Raw genomic sequence first — 15,090 nt, 5'->3', positions numbered from 1 at the left:
GCCCAAGCTACTACTACATCTTCTAATCCTTCAACATTAGCACTGAAATTAAGGTAACACTCAGAAACTAGATACAGTAAGATCTAATGGGGTGTTAACTGAACACCCTTTTGTATGATTTAATGCATACCAGAGAAGATACCAACCATGCTGGTATTCTGGGATGTTTCAGGATACCCAATGCAATGTGTCCAAAATCATACACAACATGGTTAAAGATCTTCAGATCAAAGGAAAGAAATAAAACATGAAAACAGACACCAGCAGTGGTGGAAGCTACCATTTAGACTAAATGATGACAGTGATGTCACGACACTTTTAACACTCTCCACAGCGTCTGTATCAGTTCCTTTACTCATGTGCATTTAATAAGAAGCTCAATTCTACTCACCCTATGTTCATCAACTGATTTTGCTGCAAGGATCATCCCTTCTAAGCATTTAGAGATGATCGGAATAACCTTGCGCTCAGAGTCAGCAAAGCCCCTGTAACATTCACTGAGTTTGATGGTCCTTCTTTCATCCATTTCTTGAAGTTGCTGCAAGCACAAAGAAGGATTATTTTATTGAAGTTTTTATTTATGGATTTTTTCCTGATCCTGATGTTTGCAGTTACTGCGGTCATCACAGTGTAGTACAGAATTTCTGTGCTTTCCCAGTGTTTTTATTTCCCTAACAAAACAGAAGCTAATTAAGTTTAAAAAAATTAAGTCCTTTCAGACATAGACTTAAGATGCACAGAACAGTGATTACAATGAGTCAATACTCTTTTATTTATTAAATGGTGTGAAGGACTGGACTCTATTCTTTTTTAAAGCCTGTGTATAATGCCTACAACCACCTACTTGTTAAAAATATTTGTTTCATGCAAAAATGGAAACTATAATGAAAAAATTCTACTAGTTTCTACATCTCCTCACTCTCTCCTTCCACTTCGAAATAATTTCTCTGGTGATAGGTATATCCACCTGAAATCTCATCTTCTTTAACTTTGCTTTTACTTTTATCCTCTCCAATAAATACCTATGATTAACAAAAAATAGGAAAGGTTAGAAATATTACACTTATATGCATTTAGATGTTCTCTGATTTCAAATACAAACCATTTCCTTTACAAGTGTGTGAGAAAATAAAAGATTACCATTACACAAGTAATGGTACACACGATTTAAGTTTGTAATTAAAGTCTACTTACTGGAACATAAACATAACAGAAAGAACAAATTAAAGAGAAATCCTATGAAGATAATAGCCCTGAATCTTTCAGCTCAATGAAGGTAGAAAAGAAAACAAACAGAAGAAAACAAAAAGCAGTATTACATACCTCAACCAGTTACCAAAAATGGGATAAGAAGCTTGACCTTTCCTGTATCTACACTAGCAAAGGCAGGTATCTCAAACAGCATCTGATTTCATCTCTTTGAAACACAGCAAGAGCCTAGCCCTGCTACACTCCTCTCCCCATGCTTTCTCATATAATGTATAGCCAACACCCTCGAGGAAGTAATAAAAAAGTGTAGTCCCAAGAAAAAATAGGACTGGGACTTCATGCTTTTACTGGAGATTTCAGAAAACATACATCTCGCAATGATAATGGATTTTAACCCTAGAAATAAGGCAATAAACAAAAACACTTATGCAAGCTACAAGGTCGACCAAGCTGTTTCTCCCAGGACTTAACTGCAATTACTCCCTCAGTTTGCTAATGACAGATCTGCTGAAGTGCTGCTTACCAGTTAAAATATTAACAAATTCTTTAATCAGCCAAGAAAATACGAAGCATTCTTAAATTGATACATCTTCAAACAAAGTCAGCGTTTTTACTTTCGTTTCCTAACTCCATGTCTCAGAATCAGTTTTGACAGCCATAGTAATCTCCCACGTGGCTGAACATACATACCACTAGGTGTCTGAATGCTCCCTCAGCTGATGGCCCCCAACTATTTTACTTTAAACTAAAGCCTCTGTTTTTGAAAGCATCAAACAAAATTTAATAGTTATACAAAGCACCTAGAAATAGTCCTTTTCCAGATTCAAAGTACTGACTTTTTACTTTTTTACTTTTTCATTATTTTAGAGAGTTTTGTGGATTGCTACTAATACTGATAAAGCAATGACTGCTTGGGAGAGGAGGGAGCAATTCTGCCTCCAAATCTACCCAGTATATACCTGATATATGAGATAGATTAAACCACAAAGTCACCAATAGCCGTGTGCTTTTCTACAACTCTACTGAGATCAATGCATTTTAAAAAAAGAGAGAACTAGTTATCAAACCATACTAGAATGATTGTTTTAAACATTTGCTTTCATGTCGCAGATTTTTATTTTACTGTACCTCTTCAGTAATATTTCACATCTCTAAAATATAAAACTTTAATAAAAAACTCAAGAGTATTTTCATTGCAAGTCTAAGCATAATTACTGAAACCAGCAAGTCTTGTGAGAAAATGCAGACTGCATGAGATTATGTTAATTTCCTGATAAAATTATCTACTATAATACTAAAAAAAAAAAAAAAAGAAAGAGAGAGACATTTAAAATCTAATTCCCCCTTTAAACAACACCAGTCATACTTTCTTACTTTTTACCTTATAAATCTGAGGAATGACAATGTAGTAGTGTTTGTGTTGTTCCCCATTAAAATTCTGTAGTTGTGCAGCATATTCATTTTTGTTTTCATCAGCCATGTGTGTGCGCAGGTTTAACTGTTGTTTAGCCTAGTAGGAAAGTGTTATCAGTTCAAACATGTCTTGTGCTTTTCAATGATATTTAGCATTATTATGTTATAGCATTATAGCATTATTATAATTTAAATTACCACCAACTATGTAAAAACACTAATCAAAATCATCATTGAAAGTTATGCCCTTATAATTGAAATAGAAAGAATGTGACCCTTAATTTATACTGACAGCTTACATCTTGTTACATACAGAGAGAGAAATGGTCATTTTAGGCACATTGCTTAAATACATATCCAAAAACACAGAAGTGACAGAACTAGACTACATACTACTATATACCACAAAATACCAAACCCCACTAAGCCTGCCTATTGAAGAAAGACGATAACTGACTCAGCATCATCTTGAGAATAATGAAGCATACTCTCTCTGCACTCTTACATTTTACTGTACCTTTGATTTTCCATGTAATAGGAAAGCGTATTTTATACATAATTTTATACAAAAAATGTTGTTCCAATACTGACGATAATCATACAAATAAAAATATGCTTACAGAAAAGGGACAGTAAAAGCAAAAACAAAACAAAACACACAACAACAACAAAACACACAAAAAGCCCCACGGCACTGCTCTTACCTTTTCAACATCAGCCTTTGTCGCGTTAGTGTCATTGTCCAGTCTTTCATAGCTTTGCTGCGCCTTCTCTGCCTCTCTGCATTCTCTCTCAAATTTCTTTTTGCTCTAAAAAAACCACAAACTTACTGCTTCTACAGCCACTACCCCATTTTGGTTTTGTATAGCAACTTTGAATTCTAGGTATCAAAGCTTCCCTTTAAATGAAGACCTTAAATTCTCTAAGTACTTTTATTTAAGTAAATACACTGTTCTCATAGGGGCATGCAACAAGTATCAAATATATTCAACTGGTTTTTATATACAACTTGTTTCCTTTAAGTAGCAGCAGGAAAACAACTGTAATTATGCTATAAAATATCAGAAAATCAAAATACAAAATAACCCATTACAAACAACATCAGCAAATTAGAAAACAGACAAGTTCACTGTTTAACCTGACTTCAATAACCTAAATGAAAGTTGGAGGGTGGGCAAAAAACTAAAATCCTGAATTATATTTGTAAAATTTAAAGTTAACATCTTCAACACTCAATTTTAATTCAATAAATTCAACTAAATTATTTTGAAGGTAATCAGAAGGATTTATCTCTATTATGAGATCTTAGCATATTCATCCATTATCATCAGTATTCATATCAACTGGCGTATGTGTAAGCAGCATAGACAACAGTACTCGATATACCTGATGTTCAATAAATCTGGCTGTTGTCCAGATAGCTGCTGTAGGAAAACTGTTGCAGCTCAAGATGTTAGTATCTCTAGAGACAAATAGGCAATAGAGATGGTGTGAGCACTGCACTCCTGCTTCAGAGCAAAGTCAGGCAATTGACGTTAATGTGCCCTTTTAAAGGTTGTATGAATTTCAGAGTCGCCTTGCACTCAAGTAAATACCATGCGCAGAACACAACTGATTGACTGAGCTGAACTCTGGGAATTATCTGGATGAAAGATAACAGCATCTTCAAGTACCACACCTGCTTCTATTCTGATCATCTGAGCATGAATTAAAACTCTCTGACATGACACTGACGCAAGACATTGCTTATCTGAGTCCACAACAACAAAACAGAAATTCACCTTTCCAGTTTTGCTTCACAATAATCTGGATCAAAGACAATAAATCTCAAAGACACAGAAACAGCAGAATATCAGAATGCATCGTGAACATACTTGTATACTTATATTTTATATACTTATATTTTCTAATCATTAAAACCACTGCCTGTAAACTGTTCTAGAGAAATTTCCTTTCTGCATTTCTCTGTGAAAATATAACTGTAACTCCTGAAAGGATCATGGCTTACAGTGGTATTCTTGAATAGACCTCATATAACAAGCCCTCAAATGCAAGTCAAATACTTAAGATTTCACCTTCATGGAAATAAATTGTCACTACTAATTACGCTCTAACTGAACAGGAGCCCACTAAGAAGCAACCAATGAAGTCTGTACCCGTTTTAAAACCTAATTCCTTTGCGCTGAATAAATACTAAGTCTTCACATACACACGCTAAATAGCTGTTTGCAAAAGAATTTTTGTAAGCAGTGAACTACAAACACTTTGGAATTTATTTTGGGTGTTACTAAGACTGATTTGGCCATTCAATAAAATAACTAAACTTTAAAGTCTAAGCAAGGGAACTGACATCAGTTCCATTTACAAATTGTGTATTATTAATGCGATAGATCCCCCCCTCCAAACTCACATTATCCATCTGTTTCCAGCACATGTCCAGATATTGTTGAGCCTTTCGCCCTTCCTGAAGATGCTAAAAACACCAAAAATAAGTTTGATTTACATATATATATATTTATATATTCTTTTTTATTACTATTACCATTATCTAGTTTGTGCTCTAGTTGACACACTACGATACACATCTCCAGTAGCTACCAGTATTCTTTGGAAGACATTATTATTAATGATGCAAGAACAGTACCACATATGAAATTCACTTTGGCAAAAAAGCTACCAGTAAGCACTGTCTCCCAAGATATCAATTCTTAGGTTTTAATAACTGTAGTAAACCAGTACATAGAAATACATGAATAACTTTAATTATGCATATTACAAAGCCTATTTATTGCTGAGTTCATGAAACTGGGTAAACAAACTATTCAAAGACATCCATTTTGATATCCTATTATAAAATCAAAATATAGAAATTACCATTTTTCTCTCAGTTTTTAGATCATGAGAGTATCTCATCAATTCTCCATAGACTCTGTGTCCCATTTCTTCTGCAACTACTTCACGTTGTCCTGCATAGTCATTCAGCTCGTTAAGGATGTTAAAAAAGGCAATACACGAAGTAAACCTGACAGAAAGCACATACACACAAATAGACATATGCAAAAAGTGAGATAGTGCTTGGTTTTTTAATAATTTCCTTTAACACAGTCTTTGTTCCTGATTAAATTGAAGAAAAAATCAGATACATTTTACAAGAAACCTTATTTTAATACTGATTGAATTACAACAGAAATGAATATTGGGAAAGCCTACATTGAGCCTAGCACGTACTATATGTTGCAATGTCTCTTCAAATACATTTTATAAGAACATGGATTTTTGTGGATAGAAAAGAAAGAAGAATACTACCTGGAAAGCCCTGTAGTATAGTGGTATCTCCTAAGCTGCCAACTGAGAGGCCTGAGCCTGGGAACAGATATATACATCCCTAGGCCTGGAGGCTGAACTTGTTGCAGAGATGATGTGCTTGGTAGTCTTGAGGTTGGACCATGCCAATCATACCACTCATATGCATCCCGATGGATGATCTACAGAACAAGTTTGCTATCAGCTCTGGAGACAGCTGCCTGTTTGCCTGCCCACCTCTTGGCTGGAAGTAAGGTGCCACTATGGCTGGCACTGAAAAGGGGGGAATAGGAGGGGCGAAGGGTAGAAAGTGTATGTGGAAGGGAAGAAAGAAAGAAAGAAAGAAAAAAAAAAACAGGCACCACATTAAAATATACGTCTTTCTCTCTTTAACTGTGGAATACTGCCATCTCCACAGGCTTGGCATTGTGGAATTTATACGCCATCCTAGTACTAGAAATCCCGTTCCCTGTGGCCCAGGATCTTTAAATAGAGTCAGAAGAGCTAGAGGAAATCCTAGCATAGATTCCCAGGCACACTGTGCACAGCATGTGCTCTGGTCACAACCTGAAACTTAGCCCACATTCTTTCATTCATAAGTGTTTATCCCTAAAGGAAAAAAGTATTGTGCTTTTCTAAATTAAAAAATGGTAATGGATATGGACAGCAAAACAAGCACCTCTCTTTGTGTAACTGTAGAGGAGCAATTTATGCTAAACAACTTTATAATTATTTATCGTACAAACTTATTTTGTCTCTGGAGTCAAAGCAAGTCAGCAGCTTAAGAGGCCTAAGCTCTCCTTGCCAAAAATAAGAGTTTTGTTTATACTCGAGTCTCAAACCTGAATAGCTATATTCGTACGGCAATACAAATACACTGAAGAAAAGTCTACTGCACTAAGCAAAAACCACAGCCTAAGGGTAATCGTTGCTCTTCTATTAAAAAGCAAAAACAAAAACAATAACAACAACAAACATTAGTATGTACAGAGCATACTAAACTTCTGCTTTCAAACTTTCAGCTTGCTGAAGACTAATTTGGAACAGAACAAGTACAGCCTGCCATGTTTACTACTTTAAAATACTAATGAAACAAAAGTTATGCTTCATGATTAAGGATTACAACATAAGTGTGAAAAGCCAAGCAGAATTCTTTTGTTGTCTTAGCCAGTTCACTATTTTTCCTTAAACAAAAGAAATAAAAATCCATAAAGAGACAAGTAAACAGAGTATATTTCAGTCCTTATTTCTTATACATAGAACTTGAAATGCACATTTTTACCTGGGTTCCTCATCTTTGGATGAACGTTTAGGACAGTACTTCTTAACCAGATTTCTATTAGGGAAGAAAAAAAAGAGTACACTACTTTAGAGTGTCTTTTGAGAAGGCATACATATAGTAAACTGCACAAACAAGTAATTTAATTACAATGACTTCCCTTTGTAATCTTGTAAGGGTCCCTAATATAACAAAGTCCTAAGTCACTTTGAGCTAGAACAATGTATTCATAAGCACTTTAAAACCTCTATTCCACAGTGACTAGACAGAAAAAAGCGTTCTTTATTTAACAGCCTTTTCATACATGTAAAATAAGCTACAAATAAGAAAGAAAAACCTAACGTATGGTCAGTGTGTATATAACATATACATATTGCACACTGTATGCTATACCCATGAACACAAAACTCCATGCCTGAATTAAGCTTTGAGTGTACATTCAGATCAATGGTTTTACCACAATACCTTCAAATATTCCATACATATGTTTCCAGAACGCAGGGGGCAACATCTAATTTAAGAAAAGAGGTTACATTTTGCCTCACCACCGCTGCTGTGAACACCAGGTTTTGGTAAACCAAGGAAATCTCTAGAAGAGGATCCACGGACCCAGCACTTTGCACCACATCACAGCCCAAATTTATTTTCAAGAACACTAACGTGAATTATTCTGCTCATCATACAATGCAAAAACAGCACCTTAAGAAACATACGAACCACATCTACTCTACCTTAGAACATCAACAATACAGGCATACACTGCTTACACCACAAAGTATTTGCAGTTGCAAAATACTGCTGCAAACATCATCCCAAGTCCTGTGATGGAAGTGGAATTAAGCCACACAGTTCTACAGGCATGATGGATGGGAGAAAATGTGCACCATTTTTTTCAAATTCTAATCTTTCTGTGAGCCAACCTTTGCTTTAAACTTCTATGGACATGCTTTTTGCTGCACAGCATTCTGTCCTGACTTACAATATTGCTTTTTTCACAGCAATAGTCTTTTAAAATTCTTGAAATCCAAGAAGACACACATTGTCAGTCTTGAAAAAAAATCCATAATTTTGCTCATATTTGTAGTAGTTGGACAATCAACTGTATGTTGAATTTTTTTTTGCTTTTTTCTTCTGTTACTATGCAAGCTTTTTTGAAGATTGTCATTTTTTCCAGGAGACAAAAGAAAAGGGAGTTATAACTGTACTACAGTTCTCCTTTCCCTAAGACAGTGTTATTTTGCCAGCAATAATGAATCACAAAGCATTTTAGTTGCTGTGTAGTTTTAAAAGTGGCAAATGCTATTTAAAAAGAGATTTACTACTCAAATTAAACAGACCAGCACTGAAAGACTAATGCCCATACCCTCACAAAATTTCTCGTATTTTCCAAACATAAGAACCACTTCATCACATCACTTCAGTTTAAACTGTGGCACACATTGTCCATTATGGATATCTCTCTTTTAAACTATCCAAGTAATATTTTTAAGTAGGATTTAACATCTCAGCATATAGTAAGGAATGTCAACTATTTGCTTTACAACCCATAAACAGAAGCAACAGAATGCTGACAATTTTTCCATACATCTCTAAAAAAAAAAAAAAAACCAGACCTTCCAAAAAATAGATAAATAAAAAGAATTGCCCGCAATTTAAACATTTCATTCAAGAAGCAAAATGTTTGCCTTGAGCTTGTCAGGGCAGAATTCTCAGTGTGTTCTTGAGAAAGGAACCTGAATTATGCAAAGAATGGTTCTGGTTTTTAACTGGTATGAAGTAACACTTCGTTCAAACTTTTGTTTTGTGTAAAGGGACAATATTTTGTAATTAAACTGTTTTACACGCCTACCCAAAGAAGAAATTAAGCACAAAATGTCAGCCTTCAGAGCTGCTTTAACGGTTGTCTTTTAATTGCCCTCTGAACATAATTCTTCCATCTGTCCAGTAATAATTGAGACAACCGGCCTTTGACTTCTTAGACTAATTCTTAATTAGTAGCCCACATCTGCTACTAATCTAATCTAGTTCAAAATACTTTCCTCAGAAACAGCCAAGAACTGGACAGTAAAAGCAAACTGTACCCTCCACACTACAGAAGAGTCTATGAAACAAAATCCTGCATGTATGTTTTGTATCCCATTCCCACTGGCTGCCTGTGACTTTGGTTGTTACAAACTACTAACCATCTCATCAAGAAAGCACAGGTACTAGCCCTGCTTCCATCTAAAAAATCCTTCTGCAATTTCCCCAATCTCTTTATTTGGAAATCATGTGTTATCTATAAGGTAGCTGGGTCCAAGCAGTGAGATCATGTTCAATCATTAAGCATATACCAAAATAAGAGAAGGAAGTCAGTGTGGAAACAGCAAGCTTATATCTTTTGTCTCTTTCCATACGCTCAGACACTACAACCAGAAAGAACAACTGTAAGATCATCACACCCTTTTCACATCCATTGGCACTCTAAGAAAGAGAATAAACACTGACTTCTTAAAAGGTATCTGCAAACTGTATGAGGACTTTCTCACTGAAGTCTAAACAAAAATCACTCTTCACCGTCACCAAAATCCACTGCCCATTGTAAAATTCAACTCAGTAGGGATTAAAAGGAGACATTTGGATTTCAAAATTCATAAACTCAAAAGGGGAAAAAAAAAGGATTTAATAATCTTCTTAGCTAAGTAACTTTCCCATGTTTCGTTTTCCCTTACACTTCTGCTTTGCTACTCAGTGCTTATTAATTACTGGGAAACTCCTGAAATTCACCTTATTATTATTCAGAAGGTGAAATGCATACCAGGCATACAATGCTGTAGCTTAGCAACCATGGAAAAGCCTTTTCAAGGGAAGATTTTCAGGGGTGTTACAAGAGAGAAAAGAAACCACTTTAAAAAAAAAAAAGAAAAAACCACCACACATACAGTTTAAAGTGGCAGGAGAGAAGTACTTCAAGGTTCAATAAACAGTACAAAGTACAACAATCAAAGTTAATAAATAAATATGAACTAACAAGCAAACACAGAGTTTATAGCTAAAAGAAAAAGCAAGTGTTCATGTGAATAGTGAAGCATAAAAGCTTTTTAAAAGTGAATACCAACAGTTAGAAAGATACCAGAGAAATTAAATTTAAATCTTTGAAAAACACAGGTTGACTAGAAGTTAAGGATGAAGGTGGATCCGAAGAGTCAAGTTTTATTTCAAAGAGGAGCCAACTGACACTTTAAAGTGGACATAACAATCTTTAACATTTTTATCTAAACATAGGTCTAATTCTCAGGACCCCAAGTATGGCTCTAGACTAGTTTTTCCCAAACCTGGCAACCTTATCATATGTGTACAGCAGCAATTAGAGTGGTTTAGATCTTTAAGTAGACATTTAAAACACAGCAATAGTGCTAAGGACTCAGTGTTTGCACTACATGAATTTCTGGAGGTTTTAGTTCAGACCAGTTCTAGCCATTTCCACGAGCTAAACACCCACCATCATTTACAGAATAGGCGCACTTCCCACAATTCAGTTTCCCTGCAAAGAAATCTAGTTTGCATACTTTCAGACTCCTCGAGAAGTGAACACGACCACAAATGGATACAAGTCACTTGGTTCATTTCCAAAGAGCATTCCTGTCTCAGACTGGAAGACTCATTTAAATACATCCTTATTAGAAGAGCAGGCCTGACAATGCTTCAATGGCAATTAACAGCAGCCCCTCCCAATCCCTAATTGGAGCAGGAGAAACTATGAACAACTTACCCCCACTCCCAGTCAGATTTGTACTGGCCCCCAACAGCGCATATTGAGTTTTATGTGCGTGTTTGTATGTATATAGATGTATGCGTATATGCACATGTAAAATACACAGAATAATATACATACATGCGTATGTATGTATTGGTTGAGAAATTAAAGAGCTTAAACGTAAAAAATATGAAAATAATTAAGTGCTTACTTTATCAAGTAACTCTTGCCACTCTGCTAAGTTCTCCTGTACTTTTAGGGAGAGTTTACTTCATACTATAACTGGAAGGAGACAAAATGAAAACCTACCAATGGAATATGAAAAACTTTGTTCCTTCATCAGCAGCATAAATCCCACTAAATTGAGCTGTGATCAAAAATGACCATGAGCCAGTCTGATATATTAATTGTCTTAGCAGATAACATAACCTAGCAATTTTGGTAGACGTGCTAGAGATGACGAATGTCTCTGAAACAATACTATGAGCTAGCTTTCTCTGAGCCTAAGTCCTTCAAGAAGATGGCCGTAGCAGTCTTGGACTGCCACATTTAACAATCTACTCCAAAGACAAGTGAATGAACTCACAAATACACTGGGCCAAATCAGCATTATAGGCATCTGGCAATTAAATTAAAAGTAAATGCAGAATCTCCATTTTCCCTCAATTTCTCTTTTTATTTCAAGGAAAGAAAAGCAAAAAATGCAAGTAACAGATCCGAGTAACGGTACTGTCAGGTTTAAAGAAAATTGAAGAAGTAGCTGCAGACTATCAGAACTGAACCAAATTTACTGGATAAATTGCTGTATATTTCTTTAGAGAAGTGTAGAGTGATGACAGGTTAATATTCTCTGGAAATACAATCTAGTCTTCTACCACACTCTGACTTACACACATCTGGAAGCAGATTTCATACAGGCCTAATAACACTCAGCTGTGATGACCCTGTAATTTTATCAAACTCTCTCCTCAGTATAAATTGGTCTCTGGTTAAATACCAGTGAGAAATCAGCTGAACTTTATTATTAATTTTTAGGAGAAAAACTACCTTAGTCATGTAGCCACAAGTTTCAAATGCCACCCTACTTAATACATTTAGATTATTTATAGCCATGTACATAAAATATCTACATTTGTACAGACATTTATACAAAAATTCATAAATAAATTTTATTCAGTCATCCAACACAATGTAAAGAATGGGAGCAGCAGCATCAATATGGAAGAATTTATGTCAAAGTAAATGCTCAAGCACTGTGACATCTGTTTATATTAAACTTCTCCAGTCCCTACATCATATTACAGGAGACTGGGAGTAAAGTGAAGTCTGCTTTCAGAAATTAATTTTAAAATGCAGTAAGAAATTAAAGGCATTTAATATTTATATGTGAAGCAATCATTTCAATAGTGTTCTGTGACTGCATATCAACATACAGAGTTGGTGAAAACAATGAAAATGTACTACTGTATTTAGTAATAGCACCATATCGGAAAAAGCCTTTAACTGAATGCATGAGCCTTAAAAAATTGTAAGATGGAATTTGGGTTTACAAAGCCTTGTAACCATTAAGAATTCATGTTTTGACTTGCAGAAATACCACTATAAAAAGCCTGCCATGACTGTATTTAGAAAATCATAAACAGCCCCAGCTCCAGCCAAAGAAAAAGGTATCTGAGAACTGAATACAACTTCACATTTGAGCGTATATAGACTTTAAATAACGTTTCCAAGATTCTGCATATAAAAATTTGGTAATTAAGTCTCAATTTGACTAAGCATACACATATATTACTATCTTATTTAGAAAAAAAGACATTTAATGGCATGCAGAAGGAAATAAAAACCATGAAAAATGCATTTGCTCAGATCAACTAGAAATCTCTTAAGATTACAATGTTGAGTTTTAAAGAGAAACAACTAGTTCAAGAATAATCACATTTTTTTTCTTTAAATTTGCAAAAAAGAGAAGCTGATCAAATTCAGAAATCTTATTCTGCACAGTAGCTTCATCTGTAACTATGGGTGTGACTTCTATTACCACCTAGCATTAAGGAAAGTGGAATTCCATCTTCCCAAGTGTTGGAATGCTTCAGACAGTTAAAAAAAAAAAAAGGAAGAAACCTCCTGAATTATTTTGCATGTGGTGACATGGTAGTAAACAAAGTAGAACTTCACCTCACCCCTTTTAAAGCAATAATACTAATCAAAAGCAGCATCTGAGAATGCAATTACAAAATTCAGCTACGTGCTCAGTTATTTGTTACATACTCAATCTAGTGTTGTTTTTTTTTCCCACTTATAAAATAAGAACAAATTAAGCAGTTGTGTAATCAAAATGAAATCTATGAATATGCAGCAATGCATATTGCAGTATGTTTGTCCTTGTTCACATCTCTGTAACTGATTAACAACCTATAATAAACCTCACTTTCCTTAGGGCACCATAATATGTTGGTTGAGACCTAAGCTACGCAAAGCTTAAGGTGTTTTTTTTTCTTTAAGTTAGCTCAAATAAAATAAATTAAGGTTGATTTTTTTCAGAACAAAGTATATTGCAAAGACAGGACAATCTTTACAGACAGTTTTTCTTTTCTGTAGACATTCAAGGTTTCCTGAATTGTGCCAGTTCTTCTTACACTTCTGAGCATCAACAACTGCATATCAAAGAATAACAACAATAACTTGTAATTTAGGCAAAACATTTGGACAGAATTCTCACAAGTAATTTCTGGAATTACTCAGCAACCATCAACCTCAATCAGTTTCAGTAACAACATGGTGAGTTCATTCAAACAGCTCTTCATATACTACATGTGCATCACTTGCTTGCCATCTCCTAGAAGATTTGGAACAGCTGTTGCCAACTGGGAACATGTCATCACTAAGTTGTGACTGTATACCAAAAAAATATTTTAACAAAATGCAAGGGTATGCACTAAGTGAACATGAATTTCTGCCAGGACATGCACTCTAGTTTGTGAAAACTGTTATGAAAAATTAATTCACGTTTACATCCTTGGATTTAAGGCTATAAAATAAGATCCACTTCAACAAGATGTTGGTGGCCCACCACCGATGAGGTGGTAGGCCATATGGACTACCAGAAAACAAACAAACCCGCCATCATACATTGCTAGCATTACATCCCTCATTAAACTTGTTTTTTCTGTCTCCCAGCCAAATACTAATACAGCCAACAAACTACCATGAGGTGACCATTTTCTGTATAGTTTATACATCTGCTAAATAAAGGCAAAATAAATATCAAAGTTCTTTAGTAAGAGATTCTCAACACTGTAATTGCCAGGTTGTGTTTCATTACAAGAGGGAAAAAATGATAAACAAAAAACTGCTATTAGAGATATTAGTATCCAACCTACAGGTCATATGCTCCTAGCATTAAAATTTACCAGAACTACAGTCTATCCCCAATTATCTTCTCTCTCAGCTTCTTAGGGGTAAGCTACAGAATGGCTAACTTTGCTAGCAATGAAAACTTCACATATCTCAGTCTCCCACGGGGCCTCATGACACTTCCCTTTTACATGGTTAACACCAGTAAGTGTCCTAAATAGAAATGATGGTTGAAATCAAGGTGATATCACAAGACAAATGATGGTTGAAATCAAGGTGATATCACAAGACAGTGCACTACTAACAATCAGTTCTCCCCCAGGGAATACCCAGGCAAGAATATCTAACAGTGGATTCATAAACTGGTCTGCTGGCAGAAAATCAGTCACCCTCGTGTGTGTGTGCTGTCCAGACCCTCGCTGGCAGCAGGCAAGAAGTGCATGCATGCACTGTACAAGTGTGCAGCAAGGCCAGTGCTTCCCGAAACTGCCATACTTACTGCACATACGCAGTCAGCCCAGTCATCTGACAGAAGGGGTACTTGACATAACTCTTGTTTTTGAAAGATGCTTTGAGAAAAATCAATAGTTTTACCCAAAAGAATAAAATGCTACACAGAAATGATTTCCCATTTTTAATTAAATCCTGGAGTACTAATGTCATCTTGCTAGCTGTCAGAAATTAACCTTTAAATGTAATTAAGCAAAATGGCATTTCTTCATACTATTTAAGGAAAGCATATAATAGACCCATGCAAATTAAGCACAATCCCATTTTTTAACAAACAACTGAAATC

The 15,090-nt window shown here is 35.2% G+C and overlaps 1 protein-coding gene across 4 annotated transcripts in view; it reads right to left on the bottom strand.

The window, feature by feature from the left end:
• Nucleotides 1–15,090, bottom strand: part of FNBP1L (formin binding protein 1 like) — a 53,447-nt gene that overhangs the window by 14,115 nt on the left and 24,242 nt on the right. For all 4 annotated transcript variants that reach the window (XM_083847469.1, XM_083847466.1, XM_083847467.1 and 1 more), the window contains exons 3-8: nucleotides 7,208–7,261; nucleotides 5,497–5,644; nucleotides 5,033–5,095; nucleotides 3,327–3,431; nucleotides 2,591–2,719; nucleotides 392–538 (exon numbers count right to left, since the gene is read on the bottom strand). In XM_083847469.1, the coding sequence (XP_083703595.1) occupies nucleotides 392–538; nucleotides 2,591–2,719; nucleotides 3,327–3,431; nucleotides 5,033–5,095; nucleotides 5,497–5,644; nucleotides 7,208–7,261 (646 nt within the window). The remainder of the gene's footprint in view (nucleotides 1–391; nucleotides 539–2,590; nucleotides 2,720–3,326; nucleotides 3,432–5,032; nucleotides 5,096–5,496; nucleotides 5,645–7,207; nucleotides 7,262–15,090) is intronic.

Source organism: Anser anser (assembly GCF_964211835.1).
Source record: "Anser anser genome assembly, chromosome: 8".
NCBI classification, from domain to species: domain Eukaryota; kingdom Metazoa; phylum Chordata; class Aves; order Anseriformes; family Anatidae; genus Anser; species Anser anser.
Note: the sequence above shows the minus strand (reverse complement) of the source record. Positions and strands in the feature narration are given on the sequence as shown.